This window comes from Amphiprion ocellaris, chromosome 15 (assembly GCF_022539595.1).
Source record: "Amphiprion ocellaris isolate individual 3 ecotype Okinawa chromosome 15, ASM2253959v1, whole genome shotgun sequence".
Taxonomy (NCBI): domain Eukaryota; kingdom Metazoa; phylum Chordata; class Actinopteri; family Pomacentridae; genus Amphiprion; species Amphiprion ocellaris.
Window position 1 is genome coordinate 31,877,769 of NC_072780.1, and position 19,377 is coordinate 31,897,145.

The following is a 19,377-nucleotide window of genomic DNA, read 5'->3' on the forward strand; positions in this document are numbered from 1 at the left end:
CTCCAGCAGCTGTCAATCACAACCCTGTTCCCCAAAAATCCCCTTAAACAGCTTCTCACTTCAGCTGCATCTTCACTGTTTGTTTAGCAAAATATCGCATGTTGGGTTAAATATGGACCTTCCTCTGGGTTACCATGGTGACATGCCCCGCCCTCTCTGCTATATGATTGGTTGAATGAAAAGGAGCGACAGTAATAAGTAACAAAGTAAAAGGTAAAGAAACATACTTGTGGTATTTCTGGTGTCAAATTTTAATTCAGCTTCAGAATATTTACAGAAAGCTTCCTTCAAACTATAAATTTGAAAGTCCCACCTGATTCTGGGGGCGGGGCACACCTGGACAGGTAAGTGTCCATCACAGGGCAACACACACACACACACACACACACACACACACACACACACACACACACACACACACACACGTCTGTGGACTGAGGGAGGAACCTAAACATCTCTGATCTGCAGCTGGAACTCTAAAGACCAAAACATTCAGAGAAGCTGTTGATCCTAGAAGAAAACTGCACCTGTATGTGTCAACAGGAAGTGATGTAAGCAGGTCAGAACCTGAACTTTCCCCGGCACAGACAGGTAACAGCAAACACCACCTACAGACTCACCTGTGCACAGGTGGAGCGGATCTCACAACCGCTGAGCAGAGACGAGTGCAGAGATTCAGAGATGAGCAGGAGACAGGTGAGGTCACACAGGTGAGGTCACACAGGTGAGACAGGAAGCAGCATGGTCTGCGTGATAGACATGAACTGTGACTGCTAACAGGCTAGCAGGCTAACAGCAGGATGTAAACAAACATTCTATGATCAATAACTGATCATGTTTAAAATGATACCAATGATCAGTATTTTCTGTTTGTAATGTGTATAAAAAGAACAACAGGACACCTGTCCAGGTGAACCCTGCCCCAGAGCATGCTGGGAAACACTACAGTCTGCAGCACAAGACACATGAGGGACGGAAGCAGCAGTACGTTCAGGAGTAGTACTATTTGTTAGCAGTAGTGTCTACAGTTCTTTGTGGTTGCAATATTTTCAGTAATTGTACTTTTTAGTAGTACTGTTTGTGGTACTTTCAGTGGTAATGGTATTTATTAGCAGTACTGTCTGGAGACTCTTAGCCAGTAGCTTCTCCCTCAGTCAGTATAAATATGATTATTAGTAGTATTTTTTGTAGTAGCTCCTCCCTCAGTCAGTATAAATATGATTATTAGCAGTATTTTTTGCAGTAGCTCCTTTCTTAGTCAGTATAAATATGATTATTTGTAGGATTTTTTGCAGTAGCTCCTCCCTCAGTCAGTATAAAGGTCCTTCAGCTCTGCAGCCGAAACTCAGTTCAACAGAAAACACTCAGACAGCAGCAGCATGCTGCCACCGTGAGTACTACTGTTATTATACTACTACTGAGTACTACTGTTATTATACTACTACTGAGTACTACTGTTATTATACTACTACTGAGTACTACTGCTATTATACTACTACTGAGTACTACTGCTATTATACTACTACTGAGTACTACTGCTATTATACTACTACTGAGTACTACTGCTATTATACTACTACTGAGTACTACTGCTATTATACTACTACTGAGTACTACTGCTATTATACTACTACTGAGTACTACTGCTATTATGCTACTACTGAGTACTACTGCTATTATACTACTACTGAGTACTACTGCTATTATACTACTACTGAGTACTACTGCTATTATACTACTACTGAGTACTACTGCTATTATGCTACTACTGAGTACTACTGCTATTATACTACTACTGAGTACTACTGCTATTATACTACTACTGAGTACTACTGCTATTATACTACTACTGAGTACTACTGCTATTATACTACTACTGAGTACTACTGCTATTATACTACTACTGAGTACTACTGCTATTATACTACTACTGAGTACTACTGCTATTATGCTACTACTGAGTACTACTGCTATTATGCTACTACTGAGTACTACTGCTATTATGCTACTACTGAGTACTACTGCTATTATGCTACTACTGAGTACTACTGCTATTATGCTACTACTGAGTACTACTGTTATTATACTACTACTGAGTACTACTGCTATTATACTACTACTGAGTACTACTGCTATTATACTACTACTGAGTACTACTGCTATTATACTACTACTGAGTACTACTGCTATTATACTACTACTACTGAGTACTACTGCTATTATGCTACTACTGAGTACTACTGCTATTATACTACTACTGAGTACTACTGTTATTATACTACTACTGATGCTACTGCTGGGTACTATTGTTATTGTACTACCACTGATACTACCATTGCTAAGTTCTATTGTTATTTTACTACTGTGATACTACTACTGATACTGCTACTGCTAAGTACTACTGTTTTTATAGTAGTACTAATACTACTACTGCTAAGTACTACTGTTATTATACTACTATTGATGCTACTACTGCTAAATTCTATCGTTATTTTACTACTACTGATACTACTACTAAATACTATTGTTATTATAATAATACTGATATTACTACTGCTAAGTACTACTTTTATTATACTGCTTCTGATACTACTACTGCTAAATTCTATTGTTATTTTACTACTACTGATACTACTACCACTAAGTGCTACTGTTATTATGCTACTACTGAATACTACTGTTATTATACTACTACTAATACTACTACTGTAAAGTGCTACTGTTATTATACTGTAAATCATACAGTAAATTATTAAAACCTGGGAGAAGGTCTGGGGAAGCTATGGAGAAGGACTTCAGCTGGCCTCACAGAAGATAAGTGGTCTACACTCATCTAGCTTCTCTCTGCCTTGGTGGTTCTCAGAGAGCTCTACAGTGTTCCTCATTCACACTCCGATGGAGACAGAACTTCCATGCAAGCTGCTGCTGCAATCAGGAGCAACTTCAGGTTCAGTGTCTTGCCCAAGGACACTTCAGGATGTGGAGAGGATCGGATCAGTGGACAACTTTCTCTACCACCTGAGTCACAACCACCCCAAGATCTGGAAAACCCTTTAACGCCTCAGGAAGGGAGGCGGGTCTCGGTCCAGACTATGTGGAGCCGGAGGAGACCTGCTGACCTAGATGTTGGGATGTTGTTGTGCAGTGAAAAGGGAACTTTGAGGAGCTCCTGAACACGACCAACACATCCTCTGTGGAGGAGGCATAGCCTGAAGAACTGGAGGAGGCCTCAGCTGTATCTGTGGTGGAGGTCTCTGAGGTAGGTAGAAGCTCCTCAGAGTTCAGGTGGTGAACACCTGAGATGCTGAAAGTTCTGGACATTGCTCTCTTGGCTGATACGCATCTTCAGGGCTCTGGACATCGGTGCCTGTGGAACAGCAGGTCAGGTTCATGTTTTTAAAAGACGAACTGGAGAATGTTCTTCAAATATCTGCTCAGTTTACTCCAGATGCTGGAAGAGATGCTCTGACTGTTGAACTTCAGCTTCAGGAAGAACACTGTGAGTTCTGGCTGTAGAACAGAGGACCTTCTCTTTACGCTGCAGAGCTGCTGAGGAGGTCGTGGGGTTTAACCAGCCAGTCCACATGTGTTGTGTGGACTAGCTGGGGAAGTTGGTGGGAAGGTACTGCAGCAATAGGAGGGTCTAGCTGTTCTGTGTGTTCTACACAAAGTTCAGCATGTTCCTGACAGATGTTCCAGGGTTGTTCCTGGTCTCAGATCTTGTTTGTGATGTACATGGACAGAACCTCATGGTGCATCAGGGTGTGAAAGAGCCAAACCTGAGAACGTGGTCCTCTGATCAGAACTGGCGGGTTGTTCCATCTGGGTGCTCCAAGCAAAGATCCTCCTTTGGAGCTTTTCAGCTGGAAGAAGAACCGAGTAGAACCAGAACTCTCTAAAGATCCATATATCTATCAAACACCTCGAGATCCTCCAGGAACAGCTGGCAAATGCTGCTGGTAGAAACATCTGGAATGACCTGCTGCCACTGCTGATTCTACTGCTACTGCTGATTCTACTGCTACTACTACTACTACTACTGATTCAACCACTACTACTACTACTACTGCCGATTCTACTGCTACTACTACTACTGCTGATTCTACCACTACTGCTACTACTACTACTACTACTACTACTACTACTGCTGATTCTACTGCTACTGCTGATTCTACTACTACTACTACTACTACTACTACTACTGCTACTACTACTGCTGATTGTCCTGCTACTGCCGATTCTACTGCTACTACTACTACTACTGCTGATTCTACTACTACTGCTACTACTACTGCTGATTGTACTGCTACTGCTGATTCTACTACTACTGCTACTACTACTGCTGATTGTACTGCTACTGCTGATTCTACTACTACTGCTACTACTACCACTATTACTCTTTCTACTTCTCATTATACATACTCAGTAAACTAGTATGACTGTAATACTCAGTAGTACTGTAATAACACTTTAGCACTACTTCCCATGATGTCATCACTGTGCTTCATCCTGATTGGATGCAGATTATTATTATTCCATCCAGTCAGATCCCTTTTAGTTATTGCTGAACATTGATTAGGGGTTTTTATGTTTCATTGACTGTTATTGATTAGTTTCTCAGTATTGATCAGAATTAATTTGTCCCAACAGAAACCTATTGATTGTGTCGATGATCGTCTTACTGGCAGCGTCAGCTTCTACGGCTCCTGTGGAGGGTAAAAATATTGATTTTATTTCACATAATTGATTAGATATTAGTGTTTTATTGATGGTGAAATACACTGACCATATTTTACATTATTGATTAGATATTTGTGTTTCATTGATGATGAAACATACTGTTCTTTTATCCATTTTTAATCAGATATTAATGTTTGATTAGTGGTCAGAGTTTGTGTTGCTTCTTTCAGAGAAGGAGCAGGAGGAGGTGGAGGTGGAGGCCACAGAGGAGGTGGAGGGGGAGCTGTCGGAGGAGGAGGAGGGTAAATACTCTGTCACTGATCCTTTTGAAAAGGTCCAACACTGTTTAGCTTATCTTAGGGTGACCTCTGGTGGAATAATTCACAAAACATCAGACATTAACTTTTCTGAAATTTGGGGATTTTTTTTGCTGAATTTTTGGATTTTTTTCAGACAAGGGAACAATATTTTATGGTGCCCATAAATGAGGCCAACAGGAGGGTTAAATATTGTCCAAAATAAATTGAAATTTGTCCAAAATGAAATAAAATGTGTCCATAATGACTGGAAATCTGTCCAATATTTGTTAGGAACAAAAAAAAAATAAAATATGACTCAAAATTTGTCTAAATGAGTTAAAAATTGTCCATAATGACTCAAAACCTAATCCAAAAAACTTGTAACATGAGTTGAAATTTGTCAAAAATGACTCCAAACCATCAAGATCTGCTCAGAATTTGTCTAAAAAAAAAAAAGTTGGAATTTGTTCCAAATTAGTTAAAATTTGTCCTAAACTACTCAAAATTCATCCAGATTTACTCAAAATTACTTCAACTTAATAATCAGCTTAAATTCAGCGGGTCGTCTCATCTGATCTGAGGTCGTGGAACCAGTCAGATCTTTCTTTCTCTTGATTCCCAAAGTAATAAAACCATCCATCCATTCAGAATTCCAGTGAGGAAAATCAGGATATCATGCTTGGAAGATAGGGATGCCATTCCAAACACTGTGGGGTTGGAACGGATCAGCTTATATTATGGAAAAGGACAGGACTTGTGGGGTGCAAAGGGGATATATTCTGTATATTTTTTGAAAAAGTCATCAAAAACGACTCAAACTTTGTACATTGTCCAAAATGACTCGAGATCCATCCAAAACCACTCAAAAATACCCCAAACTAGTTATAAACGGTCCAAAATGACCCATATTATTTGAAATTTGTCCAAAATGACAGAAATCTTTTCTAAAATGACTTGAAACTCAAAATTTGTCCGAAATAATTTAAAAATGACTCAAAATTTTTAAAAATTTGCTCAAAATTCTATTTAAAATGACTCCAAATTTGTCCAAAAGAAGTAAAAAATTTGTCCAAAGTGGAACAGAACCCGTTTGTGGTGTTTTCCAGAGAAAGGTAGAGCAACACAACCCTTCCAGCAGCTGAAACTAGTGGACTCTGGTTTCCTCCATGCTGAGGATTGAGTCCTTCAGCAGAAATAAAGTTGGACATATGAAGGACTGAAGGAACCAAACCATGTCAGGAATGAAAGCTGGAGCCTGAATTTAAATATATGAAATCTACATTGCTCCATCCAAAACAACTCAAATTTTGTACATTGAGTAAATATTTGTCCAAACTGACTCCAGATCCATCCAGAACCACTAAAAAATACCCAAAACTAGTTAAAAATTGTTCAAAATCACTTGAGATTTGTCTAAAATCTTATCTCAACTGGCCCATATTATTTGAAATTTGTCCAAAATGACAGAGATCTTTTCTAAAATGATTTGAAACTCTAAATATGTCCAAACATAATTAGAAAATTTCTACAAAAGGATTTTAAAATTTTGTCCAAAGTCAAACAGAACCCATTTGTGGTGTTTTCCAGAGAAAAGTAGAGCAACACAACCCCTCCAGCAGCAGAAACTAGTGGACGCTGGTTTCCTCCATGCTGAGGAGGATCGAGTCTGGCATCAGAAATAAAGGTGGAGGACTAAAAGAACCAAAGAATCGCATGAAAGATGGAGCCTGAATTTAAATATATGAAATCTACACTGGTAGTTTGTAATCCATCTAACCCTCTCAGTTGTGGTCAGATCAACAGTTGTGTCTTGTTGAGAGATTCAGAGCTTCAAAGAGACACAACTGCAAAAAGCAATAATGTCTTGAATCATAAATGTCCCTGAAAGACCAAACTGACAGAAGGAAGGAAGTGAATAAAAATGCTGTTAAACTTCTTTAATTAGGGGAATAAATGTTGGATGTCTTTTCTTTCAGATGATGATGACTCCAAGAGTCAGGATAAGATTGAGGGTGAGAAGCTAAAACACACTTTAACTTTACCACATAAACCTGCATAAACACCTGAACTAAACATTCAAACAAGAGTCAGACTGAATGAAGCTCAGTGTTTGAAATTCTCTTCACTTGCTATCAGAAGACTAAAGCAGCTTTTATTAAAATGTGAGACTCAGTTATGTGTGAATGACTCAGTTTCTGTCACTGATCCTTCATGTCTCAATAATCTCTGAGTTCCTTCAGCTGATGAACAGAGGCCGTATTCATGCTGAACACCTGATCTTCCTCCTCAGGGGTTCCCGGCGGCCAGCAGACCACCACGGCAGCTGGAGGTTCAGGTGAGTCGACCCGATCAGGTTTTACCTCCTCAACAGTTGGTTTGTTCCACTTTGATCCAGATTAACCGGCTGCTTTTCAGACCAGGATTAACCTGATTGGGTTTGTTCCACATCCTGGAGGTTCTGCCCGGTAACAGGTGATGCTGCAGGCGGTGGCGTTAGAGCCATGGCGCCACCTGCAGGAAGAGACCTGAAACAAACACTGCTCGTCTGTTTTTGTTTCAGTCTCCACCTGTCACACACTTTTGTCTGTTTTTTTGTATTTAGAAGCTTCTTTAAGGTTTAAATCAGGTCAGAAGAACAAAAAAAACATCATGAAAGTGCCACAAACAGCCGCAATAACAGATGAGTTAAAGCAAAACTGACACTGATACACGATTTAAGACTTAAACACCACAAGATCACAATTTTTATGATCATATTTTGGTTGTTTTATGTCTTTTTGCTGTTGGCAGCTTTTAATGTAGTCGTTTTGAGCCTTTTTATGGTGATGTGGCCTCATGTTTCTGTTGTTTTACTTCTTTTTTTGACAGTTTTGTGTCTCATTTTGGTCATTTTACATTGTCCGTGTTTGTTTTGTGGGACATTTGCAAATTTTTCTTTGTGTCCTGAATCCTAGAATCAACATCTGAGTCTCCATGTTTGTTTCCTGGTTCTTGAATATGTTTAGGTCAGGTTTTAGGTAATTGTCACATGTACAGACAGATTTAACAAAACTCAGGTGAGCAGGAGCAAAAACTCTCAGCAGCTGAAAAGTCCAGGAACAGCAGACTAGTCCAAGGAGCAGCGAAGAAGACAAAGAAGAAGACGAAGAAGAAGAAGAAGAAGAAGGAGAAGAAGAAGAAGGAGAAGAAGAAGAAGAAGAAGAAGAAGAAGGAGAAGAAGAAGAAGAAGAAGGAGAAGAAGAAGAAGAAGAAGAAGGAGAAGAAGAAGAAGAAAAAGGAGAAGAAGAAGAAGAAGAAGAAGAAGAAGGAGAAGAAGAAGAAGAAGAAGGAGAAGAAGAAGAAGAAGAAGAAGGAGAAGAAGAAGAAGAAAAAGGAGAAGGAGCAACAGAAGAAGACAAAGAAGAAGAAGAAGGAGAAGGAGCAACAGAAGAAGACAAAGAAAAAGAAGGAGAAGGAGCAACAGAAGAAGACAAAGAAGAAGAAGAAGAAGAAGGAGAAGGAGCAACAGAAGAAGACAAAGGAGAAGAAGAAGAAGAAGAAGAAGAAGAAGAAGAAGAAGAAGAAGAAGGAGCAACAGAAGAAGACAAAGGAGAAGAAGAAGAAGGAGAAGGAGCAACAGAAGAAGACAAAGGAGAAGAAGAAGGAGAAGAAGAAGGAGAAGAAGAAGAAGGAGAAGGAGCAACAGAAGAAGACAAAGGAGAAGAAGAAGGAGAAGAAGAAGAAGGAGAAGGAGCAACAGAAGAAGACAAAGAAGAAGGAGCAGAAGCAGAGGCTACAGAACAAAAGAACAGATGTAGTCAGTAGTTTGTTTTATGATCTATGAAATCAGTCACATCTCTTCACAGCTCAGAATAGAAGCTCTACAAGCAGAAAATCAATTTCTAACTCCATCCTCTGATATATTAATAATAAAACTCACAATAACAAAAAGTAGCTTTTTTTTTTTTTTTTTACTGTTTTTGCATAAGTTTGTAGACGTTTTACATCATTGAGTGTGTTCTTGTATTTTTTTCTGACTTATTGTCTCTTTGTGGTTTCTTACATTTCATTTTGCTTGTGTTACGTCTTTTTGGGGTTGTTTTGTGTCTCTTTGTGGTCATTTGACATCTTTTTGTGGTTGTTTTTATCTTTGGGGTTGTTCTGTGTTTTAGTTTGGCTGCTTTGTGTCACGTTTTGGTTATTTTATCAACCAGCAGACTTCTTTGTAGCGTCTTGGAAGACAGGAGGTGGATTAAATTTGAAAATATTTCAGACTATATGTGTGTCCAGATGTTTAAGTGTGAATCTATAATCAGATAAAATGTGTTTCAGCTTCCAGTAGTCAGTCAGCAGCAGGAGGAGGAACCCATGATGGAACAGCTGGAGGTACAATTGGAAAGAACCACAGACTGTATATAGAACCACAGACTGTATATAGAACCACAGACTGTATATAAAGAACCATAGACTGTATATAAAGAACCATAGACTGTATATAGAACCACAGACTGTATATAGAACCACAGACTGTATATAAAGAACCACAGACTGTATATAGAACCACAGACTGTATATAAAGAACCACAGACTGTATATAGAACCACAGACTGTATATAAAGAACCACAGACTGTATATAGAACCACAGACTGTATATAAAGAACCACAGACTGTATATAGAACCACAGACTGTATATAGAACCACAGACTGTATATAGAACCACAGACTATATATAGAACCACAGACTGTATAGAGAACTACAGAAATCCAACATCAGCATAAATGTTCTTCCTGTTTCTCAGGTCCGGCAGGTGATTCTTCCTCTGTGGACCCAGCAGGTAACTTCCTGTTTCCTCAGTCATGTGATCAGAGGAAGATGAATCAGGTGTTGAACCAGAAGTCAATCCCAACCTCCACCTTAAAGGCCAATTTATGATTTCTGTCTGTCCAAGAAGATTCTCCATCATCCACACGTTAACAGTTCATCCTGACAGAGCTGTAGTAGTAGTAATTCATATTCATACTTCTTCAAGAACCCAAAAACAGTAGCAAGTTCTAAGTTCTCCACATATCTTCACAATCCTGTTTCCACCCAATGAGGTCCTCAGTAACAATCTCATTAACTCGCTGCTACAGTCTAATCTGTAAACCAGCTGCTGGATCCAGTAACAAGAACAAACTAACTTTCAGAAGAACTGCATGTTCCTGTTGTAGTCTTTAAAGAACATCATGTTACAGTTGTAGTCTTTACAGAACTTAATATTCTAGTTATAGTATTTAAAGAACCACATGTTCCTGTTGTAATATTTAAAGAACCACATGTTACTGTTCCTGTATTTAAAGAACCACATTTTTCTGTTCTAGTATTTAAAGAACTACATGTTCCTGTTGTAGTATTTAAAGAACTACATGTTCCAGTTATAGCATTTAAAGAATCACATGTTCTTGTTCTAGTATGTAAAAAAAAAAATCACATGTGCCTGTTTAAGTATTTAAAGAACCACACGTTCGTCGACTGTCCTTCACCTTTACTGTCACTGATCAACTGTTCCAAAAATGATCTTTAAAAGCAGGAAACAGACAAACTGTCTCCATAGCCAACATTTGGATCAATTTGGGTTCATGTTTATTTCACAGTCATGAACCTTTGGCGGTTCTGATGATTCCACAGTAAAGGAGGAGGTTCCGATGAGATCAGCAGATCCACTAGTGGAACCCGTTTGTTGTGTTTCTGTGATGTTTGATGCTCAGATACAACAAATCAGGAGTTTTAACTCATGTTTGTTTTTCAGCTGCTGGACATCCGAGCAGCTCAGCAGATAAACTTCAGCCCATCAGTAGGTCCACCTTTACACCAATATGATAAACTCCAAAACAAAACAATTAAAGTTTTTAGAAAGTAGGTTTTAACTGAGTTCTAATGAAGTGAAATGATTTCTGATCACAACGATTGCTTTATTAGAACTTATTATAACGCTAAATAAAAACTGCTAAATGTTCTGATTTAATGCTGCAGTCTTTCTGTGTTCTGCTTTGCTCTTGATAGTTTATGTGTTGAGAACACTGAATATCCTCCTGTTCTCTCCTCAGGTTCTGTAGGTTCTGTAGGTTCTGCAGGTTCTGCAGGTTCTGTAGGTTCTGCAGGTTCTGCAGCAGCTGACGTCTCAGCAGGTCAGACTCAGCCTGCAGGTAAACCCTCAGCATCAGTGTGAATAATAAATGTTATTAATGGTGTCTGAGATGTTCTTCACTGAGACATGTTTTGTGTTTTCAGCAGCTGAACTTCCTGCAGCTTCTCCTCACACAGACACAAACGGTAAAACACCTCAAACATGACATCACTCAGCCTGAAGCTCTGATAGGTCTGATTTAATGCGCGCTGTGTTTATCAGGAAGCAGCTGTTTCCATCATCAGTCTGATTATCTGTTCACCGGTCAACTTGCCTTGACTTTAAAATCCATCAAACATTTGTGTTTCTACACGACTGACGACTGACGAGGAGATTGGAAGAATCAATCAATAACAGAATCACTGATTGATCAGGCTGATTAATGAATGACTATGGTGTGAATCATGTGTTTGTGTCTGCAGGTGCTGACGGAGTCGACTCAGAGTCCAACGGTGAAACCTTTAATGAATACATGCTGATCAATAAAAAAAACACACTGTATTTCAGAACATAAATTAATCAATCAGTCGATCAATCAAAACCTTCATAAAAAATATGTTGATTCAAGAAAATGTATAGATTATTGATTATTGTTTGTTCAGGTAACGGACAGAAGCTCCTGAATGGAGGAGGAGGAGGAGGAGGGGGTGGAGCCGATAGTCACACAGGTGAGCTGTTATTGATGGTTAAACTGCCAGGTGAGGAATGACTAAAGGTGTTATTGATGGTTAAACTGCCAGGTGAGAGATGATTCAAGGTGTTAATGATGGTTAAACTACCAGCTGAGCAATGGCTCAGGGTCTTATTAATGGTTAAACTACCAGTTGAGGGATTATTCAAGGTGTTATTGATAGTTAAACTAAAAGGTGAAGGATGATTTAAGGTGTCATTGATGGTTAAACTACCAGGTGAGGGATGATTCAAGGTGTTATTAATGGTTAAACTACCAGGTGAGGGATGATTCAAGGTGTTATTAATGGTTAAACTACCAGGTGAGGGATGATTCAAGGTGTTATTAATGGTTAAACTACCAGGTGAGGGATGATTTAAGGTGCCATTGATGGTTAAACTACCAGGTGAGGGATGATTTAAGGTGCCATTGATGGTTAAACTACCAGGTGAGGGATGATTCAAGGTGTTATTAATGGTTAAACTACCAGGTGAGGGATGATTTAAGGTGCCATTGATGGTTAAACTACCAGGTGAGGGATGATTTAAGGTGCCATTGATGGTTAAACTACCAGGTGAGGGATGATTCAGGTTTAGGGTTAGGGTCATGTGTTAGTCATGCGATTTGAGGTGAGAACACCTGAACTGAAAAAAACTTTTGGTGAAATATCCTAAAGAACAACAGAGAAGTTCTGTTCATCCTTGTCTCTCTTTGTTTCTTTCAGGTGTTTTGGGTTCATTTGTGGGCGGAGTTTCTCACCTGGATTATACAGGTGAGTGTCCAGGTGAGGTGTGTCATCGCTTCTTCCTACTGTGTTGATTCTTCATCAGATTTTATCACTGATTATTGATCCTTCTGAAGTTCATCAGCCTGAAAACAGAAAGTCCTTGATATCTGCTGGTTTTACTCTTTTTATTCTTTTTGTTTCTTCTCCTTCTATTTCTTCTTCTTCTTCAGGAATCATCGACCCGTCCAGCCATGACTTTTTGCTCGGCCTTATGGGTAAGTTTCATCAGCACTAACATGCATCAGTCTCGTTTCACTGTGTTTTATGAATGAAGGTACTTTTTACACTTTGTGGCGTTTTCGGTCACTGTTTGCTTTTGTTTATGTAACAAAACTACTTGATCCAGTTCAGGAGCAGAAAGTTCTGCAAAGATAAGCAGAGTTTCTCCAATCATGAGAAGAGAATTATCAGAAAACAGAAACTCATCCAGGGCACCAATGACTCTGTGTACTCATATCATACAAATTCATATATATCAACAGATCTGGTGATTATATAGTGACACTGGATGGATGTAAAACTGATTTGGCTGCAGTTTTTAGCAGAACTCAAATGTATTTTTCTGTACTGAGGAAGTTCTGAGGCTCAGAAATGATGGAAAATGTCCATTAAAAAGTGATAAATCTGGACCCTTTGGATTTCAAGGACCTGGAACTCTGGAAATATTCACAGTATGAAAGTAGAGCTCTGATTATTAACTAAAGTTACTGGAGATGAAGAACCAGGTGGTTCTGGGGAGGTTCTGGAGGAGCTTTGATCAGATTTAGTTGGTTTTTGACGGAATAAATAAAACTCAGACTTTACCTGCTGCTTTATTCGGTCAGACTCTGGAGACACAGTTTGTTTGTATTTATTTGTTGTTGTTTACTTGTTGTTTTCAGGTGGTGGAGATCCGTTCGGTTCACACGCTCACATCAACATCCCAGGTCTCAGCTCACATCTGTTTCTGATCAATACAGGACTGATCAATGAGCTTCATCATGATGGACTGTTTGTCTTTTATTCTGACAGGTCACATGACTCAGCCCACTCACCTGGACTCCACAGGTGGGCTCCTTCTTCTTCTTGAAAATCTGTTATTGATCGGCTGTGTCATTGATTGGCTGTGTTATTGATCGGCTGTGTTATTGATCCACCTGCTTGCTGTTTGTGTTTCAGTGACTGCAGCTCCGTCTAAAGATCAGAACAGTCTGGCTTCACCTGCAGGTACAGGCTCCGCCCCCTCCGGTGTCACCTGTTCCCTCTGTTTTCTAACTTAATCTTCTGTTTCTGCTGTTGAAGCTTCAGCTCATCATGTCGACAGCATCAACCAGTCAGGATCCGCCGGCACCTCTCTGAGCTCAGGACCTGACCAATCAGTGCTCGACTCTGTCTCAGGCTCCTCCCACTCTGCAGGTAGGCAGACAAAAGGGTTTTACTGCCTTTCATTTTGAAATTTTCCTGCATTCTCACTCACTTCTCCTTCATCAGTTGCTCCATCCTCATCATCTTCATCATCATCATCATCATCATCATCATCATCATCATCATCATCATCATCACACAGCAGCGCTCACAGAGAACAGACAGGTAAGCTCACCTGGACAGGTGCAACGTGCCAAAGAGTGGTTTTAATTTAATGTTTGTGATGTCTTCATATGAACTTATTTCTTAATTTTTATAGTGATAAAAAATACAAACAACCAACAAAATCAACTTTTCACATGACAAACTTTTCATACACTGTAAAAAAAAAACAACAAAACAAAAAAATTTTTCATGATTAAAATACACCTGGGCCGAAATTTTGCACAAGATCCTGTGCACTTTTAGTTTTTTTTTAATCTTTAATAAAGAATATTTTGCGTAAATGCAATATAATAATATAATAAAAAATTATACATTTCAATAGCAATAAAAACTGCAGCAAATTACAATTCATGTCTATTTTAAGATTTTCATGAAAAAACGTCAAATTACATACATTTTATTGGCCTTCACAGATTAAGGATTTTAATTTTGTTTTACATTTGGCAAATAAATTCACCAAATATCTATAAAATTCCAGACTTTCTGTGCGTATTTTTCCTAACGCTTTATTTTTTATTTCATTGTATTGATGCTGTATTTGTGATCACAGATGGAGTCGACTCACCTGATTCTAACGGTAACATCTGGATTTTCTCTCTTGTTACTCAGTATATGAGGACTGTTCATTAAAAACTAAAGCTGGACCTGATTTGAATTAAACCTCCATCCAAACTGAAGTGTCTCGTTGTGCAGCGCTGCTCTGCTCCCAGAGCTCCTGCAACACCGCTAACCTGGAAGTCCTGTTCTGTAAACACAATTTCACCATGGAGATCCAACACCATAGTATAAATTAATCAGCAGCTGGAATCCAAATCTTCATGTGGAGGATCGTCATGGCGACCAGAGGAGGCTCTGTGGTTACCATAGTTACCACCCAAAGACGAAACAGCAGTTTAACGTTGGAAGATTGGATAAAGTTCACAAAGAGACACAAAACAATCACAAAGGGACAAGAAACAACCACTGAAAGACACAATACAACTACAAAGAGACACAAAACAACCACAGACACAAAACAACCACAGAGACACAAAACAACCACAAAAAGACACAAAACAACCACAAAACACAAAGCAGCCACACAGAGACACAAAATAACTGCAAAGAGGCACAAAACAATCATAGACACAAAACAATCACAAAGAGACACAAAACAACCACAGAGACACAAAACCACACAAAGAGGAACAAAACAATCACAAAGAGACACAAACCAACCGCATACAGACACAAAATAACTAAAAAGAAACACAGAACAGATGGATCAGACCTGCTTCCAGGACTTCAGAGTTAAAGCCTTGCTGGAGCTCTGGGAGCAGAGCAGCACTGAGACACTGATGGACGTCAGAGGTAAATCTGGTTTGGTTATTATAGGTACAGATTCTTGGATCTGACTTCATAGTAGCTGCTAAATAAAACAACCACTGAGCTCTTTTTTCTCTGATCCTCTGAACATGGACTGTTCCCACTGTGTTGTTTAGGAAACGGTCGACAGACGCTGCTGACGGACACAAATGGAGGTAAACTGTAATGTCTTTTTAAATACCTCCTCATCTACACATTTAGACCCAGAACAGAACACATTAAACATTCCTCACATCAGACTTTTCTTAACATCTGGAGCCGGTCTCACAAAGACAGGCTGTGACAAGTGCTTAGATCTAATCAGTGAAGTCTAGATTTATCTTAACTGTCCTAAGTAGGACTAATCTGCTATGAATTAAGAAGCAAGAAAATTAAGAAGCATTCAAAATCAGAGCTGCTGGATCAATAAAATAAATGCAGCATGCCTCAAAAACAGTGAACAGAGGAGCAAGTTGTTGAAGATACATTCAGCATGGTGAAACATTTTTCTACAGCTGATGAACAAAGACTCAAAACTGGACTAAAACTCATCCAAAATGACCCAAATTGTCCATTAGGACTCAAATATTGTCATTTTGAACAAATTTTAAATACATTTTACGTAATGTTGACATTTTTTCAGTCATTTTAGATTATTTTTGTTATTTTCGACCAGTTTTGTGTAAATATCGGCAACTTTCAAGTTACTTTTGACAATTTCCCACTGAGAGGAAAATCCAACTTACACTAGATCAATAAAATAAATGCGGCACGGCTCAGAAACAGTGAACAGAGGAGCAGGTTGTTGGAGATCCATTCAGCATGGTGACACATCTTTCTACAACTGATGAGCAGAGACTCAAAACTGGACTAAAAAATGTCCATAATGAGTCAAAATTTGCAGTTTGAATGAACTTTTAGTCATTCAGAACCAGTCTCCCGTCATTTTAAATAGTTTTCAAGTGATTTTAGATCATTTTTGATCAATGAAATAAATGCAGCATGGCGCAGAAACAGTGAACCGAGGAGTAAGGTGTTGAAGATACATTCAGCATGGTGAAACATCTTTCTACAGCTGGTGAGCAGAGTAGAGACAAAAAGTCTGGAGAGGAAACATGGAGATAGAAAAGCATCTACAGTATGAGGAGACAACATTAGTTCCAGAGTTTTAACATCTGAGGAAACATGTTGGCTCCAAGATTTTACATTTTGTAAAAAAAAATAACGTGTCTGATTTGTGTCATTCTGTGTGTCAGTGAGTAAAATTTGTGACAGAAACAAAAACAAACATCTCAAACTGCTCAGAATTCAGAGAGTTACCGGCTTTCATCATTTACCAGGATAAAAACAGAGCATTTTCTACTGCAGATATTTGAAATATTGTTCTTAAACTGTGGATCAGCTGAAATGACTTCTGGTTCTGGTTCTGTTTCTGCAGCCGTGACGGACCGGCTGGCTTCCTTCAGCGATCTTCAGAACCTCCACACTGATCTCACAGGTACACCTGAGCTGGTAATATGTGTCTTATTATTATTGGATCTCCACAGAAACAAACTTCAGACTGACTCAAGTATCAGTTCTGCGTTTTTGTCCTGTACTATATAATGTGTTCTGTCCATATAAATAAACACGCCATGATGATGTCATCAGGTGGGGCGGAGTCAGTGACCAGTCTCCACATCGACCTCACAGGTGAGACGTACCTACAGATTAATCAATCACTCTATTGATAACTGGTGAAACTGACTGTGCGTTCTGATTGGTTGTTCCAGCGTCAGGTCTCGGACTCGGCCGTGATGTCACAGGTAGGACTCGTTGCCATAACAACCGCAACTCTACCTGCCAACATGTGTCTGTTTAACATCACTTCCTGTCACATGATCCTGTGTTGCAGAGTCGTCGCCAGTCATCCTTCACACAGAGTCTGTGGGCGGAGTCACGCTGGACCCAGGTACACCTGTCTGACACACACCTGTCTGACACACACCTGTTTATCTACACACCTGTCTGACACACACCTGTTTTCTGCACACCTGTCTGACACACACCTGTCTGACACACACCTGTTTATCTGCACAGCTGTCTGACACACCTGTTTATCTGCACACCTGTCTGACACACCTGTTTATCTGCACACCTGTCTGACACTCATCCTGCTGTTTTTATTTATTTAGTTTCAGGTGTTTACTCCCACACAGACCTGGTTACCATGGCCACAGACTCCATAGGTACAGACACAGGTAAGTCCCACCCTCCGCCACAGCCTCCAGGTGAGAGATCGAAGGTCAGGTGTGTTAAACTGTGTGTGTGTTTTAGTTGCAGCAGATCCAACAGGAACACCATTTGACTCCAGTAAGTTACTTTCATTTACTCAGCAGAAGAAGAAGCATTCACAGACGTCACTTCTTCTTCTGCTGCAGAAATATGTGTGTGTTAATACACACTAAATACGCACTGTGTGTGTTTGTTAACAGGTCATCCAGCTGTGACGGATCACACACAGATGGCTGGTAAGTTTTACAGATGTTCGCAGCATAAAACCAGTCAACAAACCAGTATGAAACCAGTCAGCAAACCAGTAAAAAATAAGTATGAAACCAGTCAAAAAACAGTAAACAAATAAGAATGAAATCATTCAACAAACCAGTAAACAAATAAGAATGAAATCAGTCAATAAACCAGTCAACAAATAAGTATGAAACCAGTCAACAAACCAGTATAAAACCAGTCTGATATGAAACCAGTCAACAAACCAGGTTAAAACCAGTCAACAAGCCAGTTAACAAACCACTGAATAAATCAGTATGAAGCCAGTCAACACACTTGTCTGCATTCATTTAAAAAACAAGCTGAATTTAATGTGAAACCAGTCAGAAACCAGTTTAAAACAAACCTGATTCCAGACTACAAACTGGTTTTAACAGGTATGAATCCAGTTGGTAAACCAGTAAACAAACCAGACTGAAACCGGACTTGTTAATTCCGGTTTTATTGTTGGTTCTGGTTCTGTTGGTGGTTGTAGTTTTATTGTTGGTTCTTGTTCTACTGTTGGTTCTACTGTTGGTTCTGTTGTTGGTTCTGGTTCTGCTGCTGGTTCTGTTGTTGGTTCTAGTTTTATTGTTGGTTCTGCTTCAGCTGTTGGTTCTACTGTTGGTTCTGCTGTTGGTTCTGGTTCTGCTGTTGGTTCTGCTGTCCGTGTGCGCTCTGAGATCAGGTGCTGAAGGCTTGTTCTTTCTGTCTTCTTGGTTCTGCTTGTTCTCTGCAGGTCCAGTCACTGAACAGTACCACCCATCTGGTCAGGGTCCTGAAGGTCCGTAACTCTCTGACCTCGTTCTAATCAGAATATGTCGTTCGCTGATATAAGCTTATCTGGTCCCTCAAGCCTTTCATGTCAGAGTGAAACCAGATTCCTACAAATTAAATCAAACCTAAAATGTTGTTTTCAGAGTTCCTTAGAGGAACCTTCGGCTCCGTCTCTGATCCTGTTTTGTGTCTCAGGTGCAGAAAATGTGGAACTGGAGGATACCTGCTGACTTCCACATCAAGCCACGAGTTCGATTCCTGCGCTACAGATTCCAGTGTACCGACCAATCAGCATGGCCCAGGAAAACCGACCCCTCCCACTAGCTGTAGGCCCCGCCCACTGAACGGCAGCGGCTCATTGGTGTTTTTTAAATATTTAAAAAATGTTGTTTATAGACGTTTATTGTGCTGTAGAGAATCAGTGACATCATACAGGTGTGACATCATCCTCACTGTAAAATTTTTAACTTCAATAAAAGTTTTTGTCGACTTTGAACATCAAACTGAGATTTTGCGTCTCGATAGCAATCAGCTCCGGATCAATAATCATCGATCACTCAGACGAAGCCGTTTCAAA

General features: G+C 39.5%; 1 protein-coding gene across 10 annotated transcripts; it reads left to right on the top strand.

Moving 5' to 3' along the window:
* Positions 1-1,305: 1,305 nt before the first annotated feature.
* Positions 1,306-19,303, top strand: si:ch211-80h18.1 (uncharacterized protein LOC555593 homolog). 10 transcript variants are annotated; one of them, XM_055018020.1, is made up of 30 exons: positions 1,306-1,390; positions 4,651-4,715; positions 4,911-4,982; positions 6,956-6,991; positions 7,270-7,314; positions 9,291-9,344; positions 9,760-9,795; positions 10,750-10,794; positions 11,048-11,146; positions 11,232-11,273; positions 11,550-11,579; positions 11,730-11,795; positions 12,522-12,581; positions 12,755-12,799; positions 13,466-13,510; positions 13,596-13,631; positions 13,743-13,790; positions 13,866-13,979; positions 14,055-14,153; positions 14,704-14,730; positions 15,635-15,673; positions 16,936-16,995; positions 17,148-17,189; positions 17,270-17,302; positions 17,392-17,448; positions 17,672-17,737; positions 17,814-17,849; positions 17,972-18,007; positions 18,763-18,807; positions 18,996-19,303. In XM_055018020.1, the coding sequence occupies exons 1-30, from the start codon at positions 1,380-1,382 to the stop codon at positions 19,028-19,030; spliced, it is 1,524 nt and encodes a 507-aa protein (XP_054873995.1). In that variant the 5' UTR covers positions 1,306-1,379; the 3' UTR covers positions 19,031-19,303. The 10 variants fall into 10 exon arrangements, with proteins under 10 accessions (XP_054873995.1, XP_054873996.1, XP_054873998.1 ...); XM_055018021.1 differs by having other exon boundaries at positions 11,235-11,273; XM_055018023.1 differs by having other exon boundaries at positions 11,066-11,146.
* Positions 19,304-19,377: the final 74 nt, after the last annotated feature.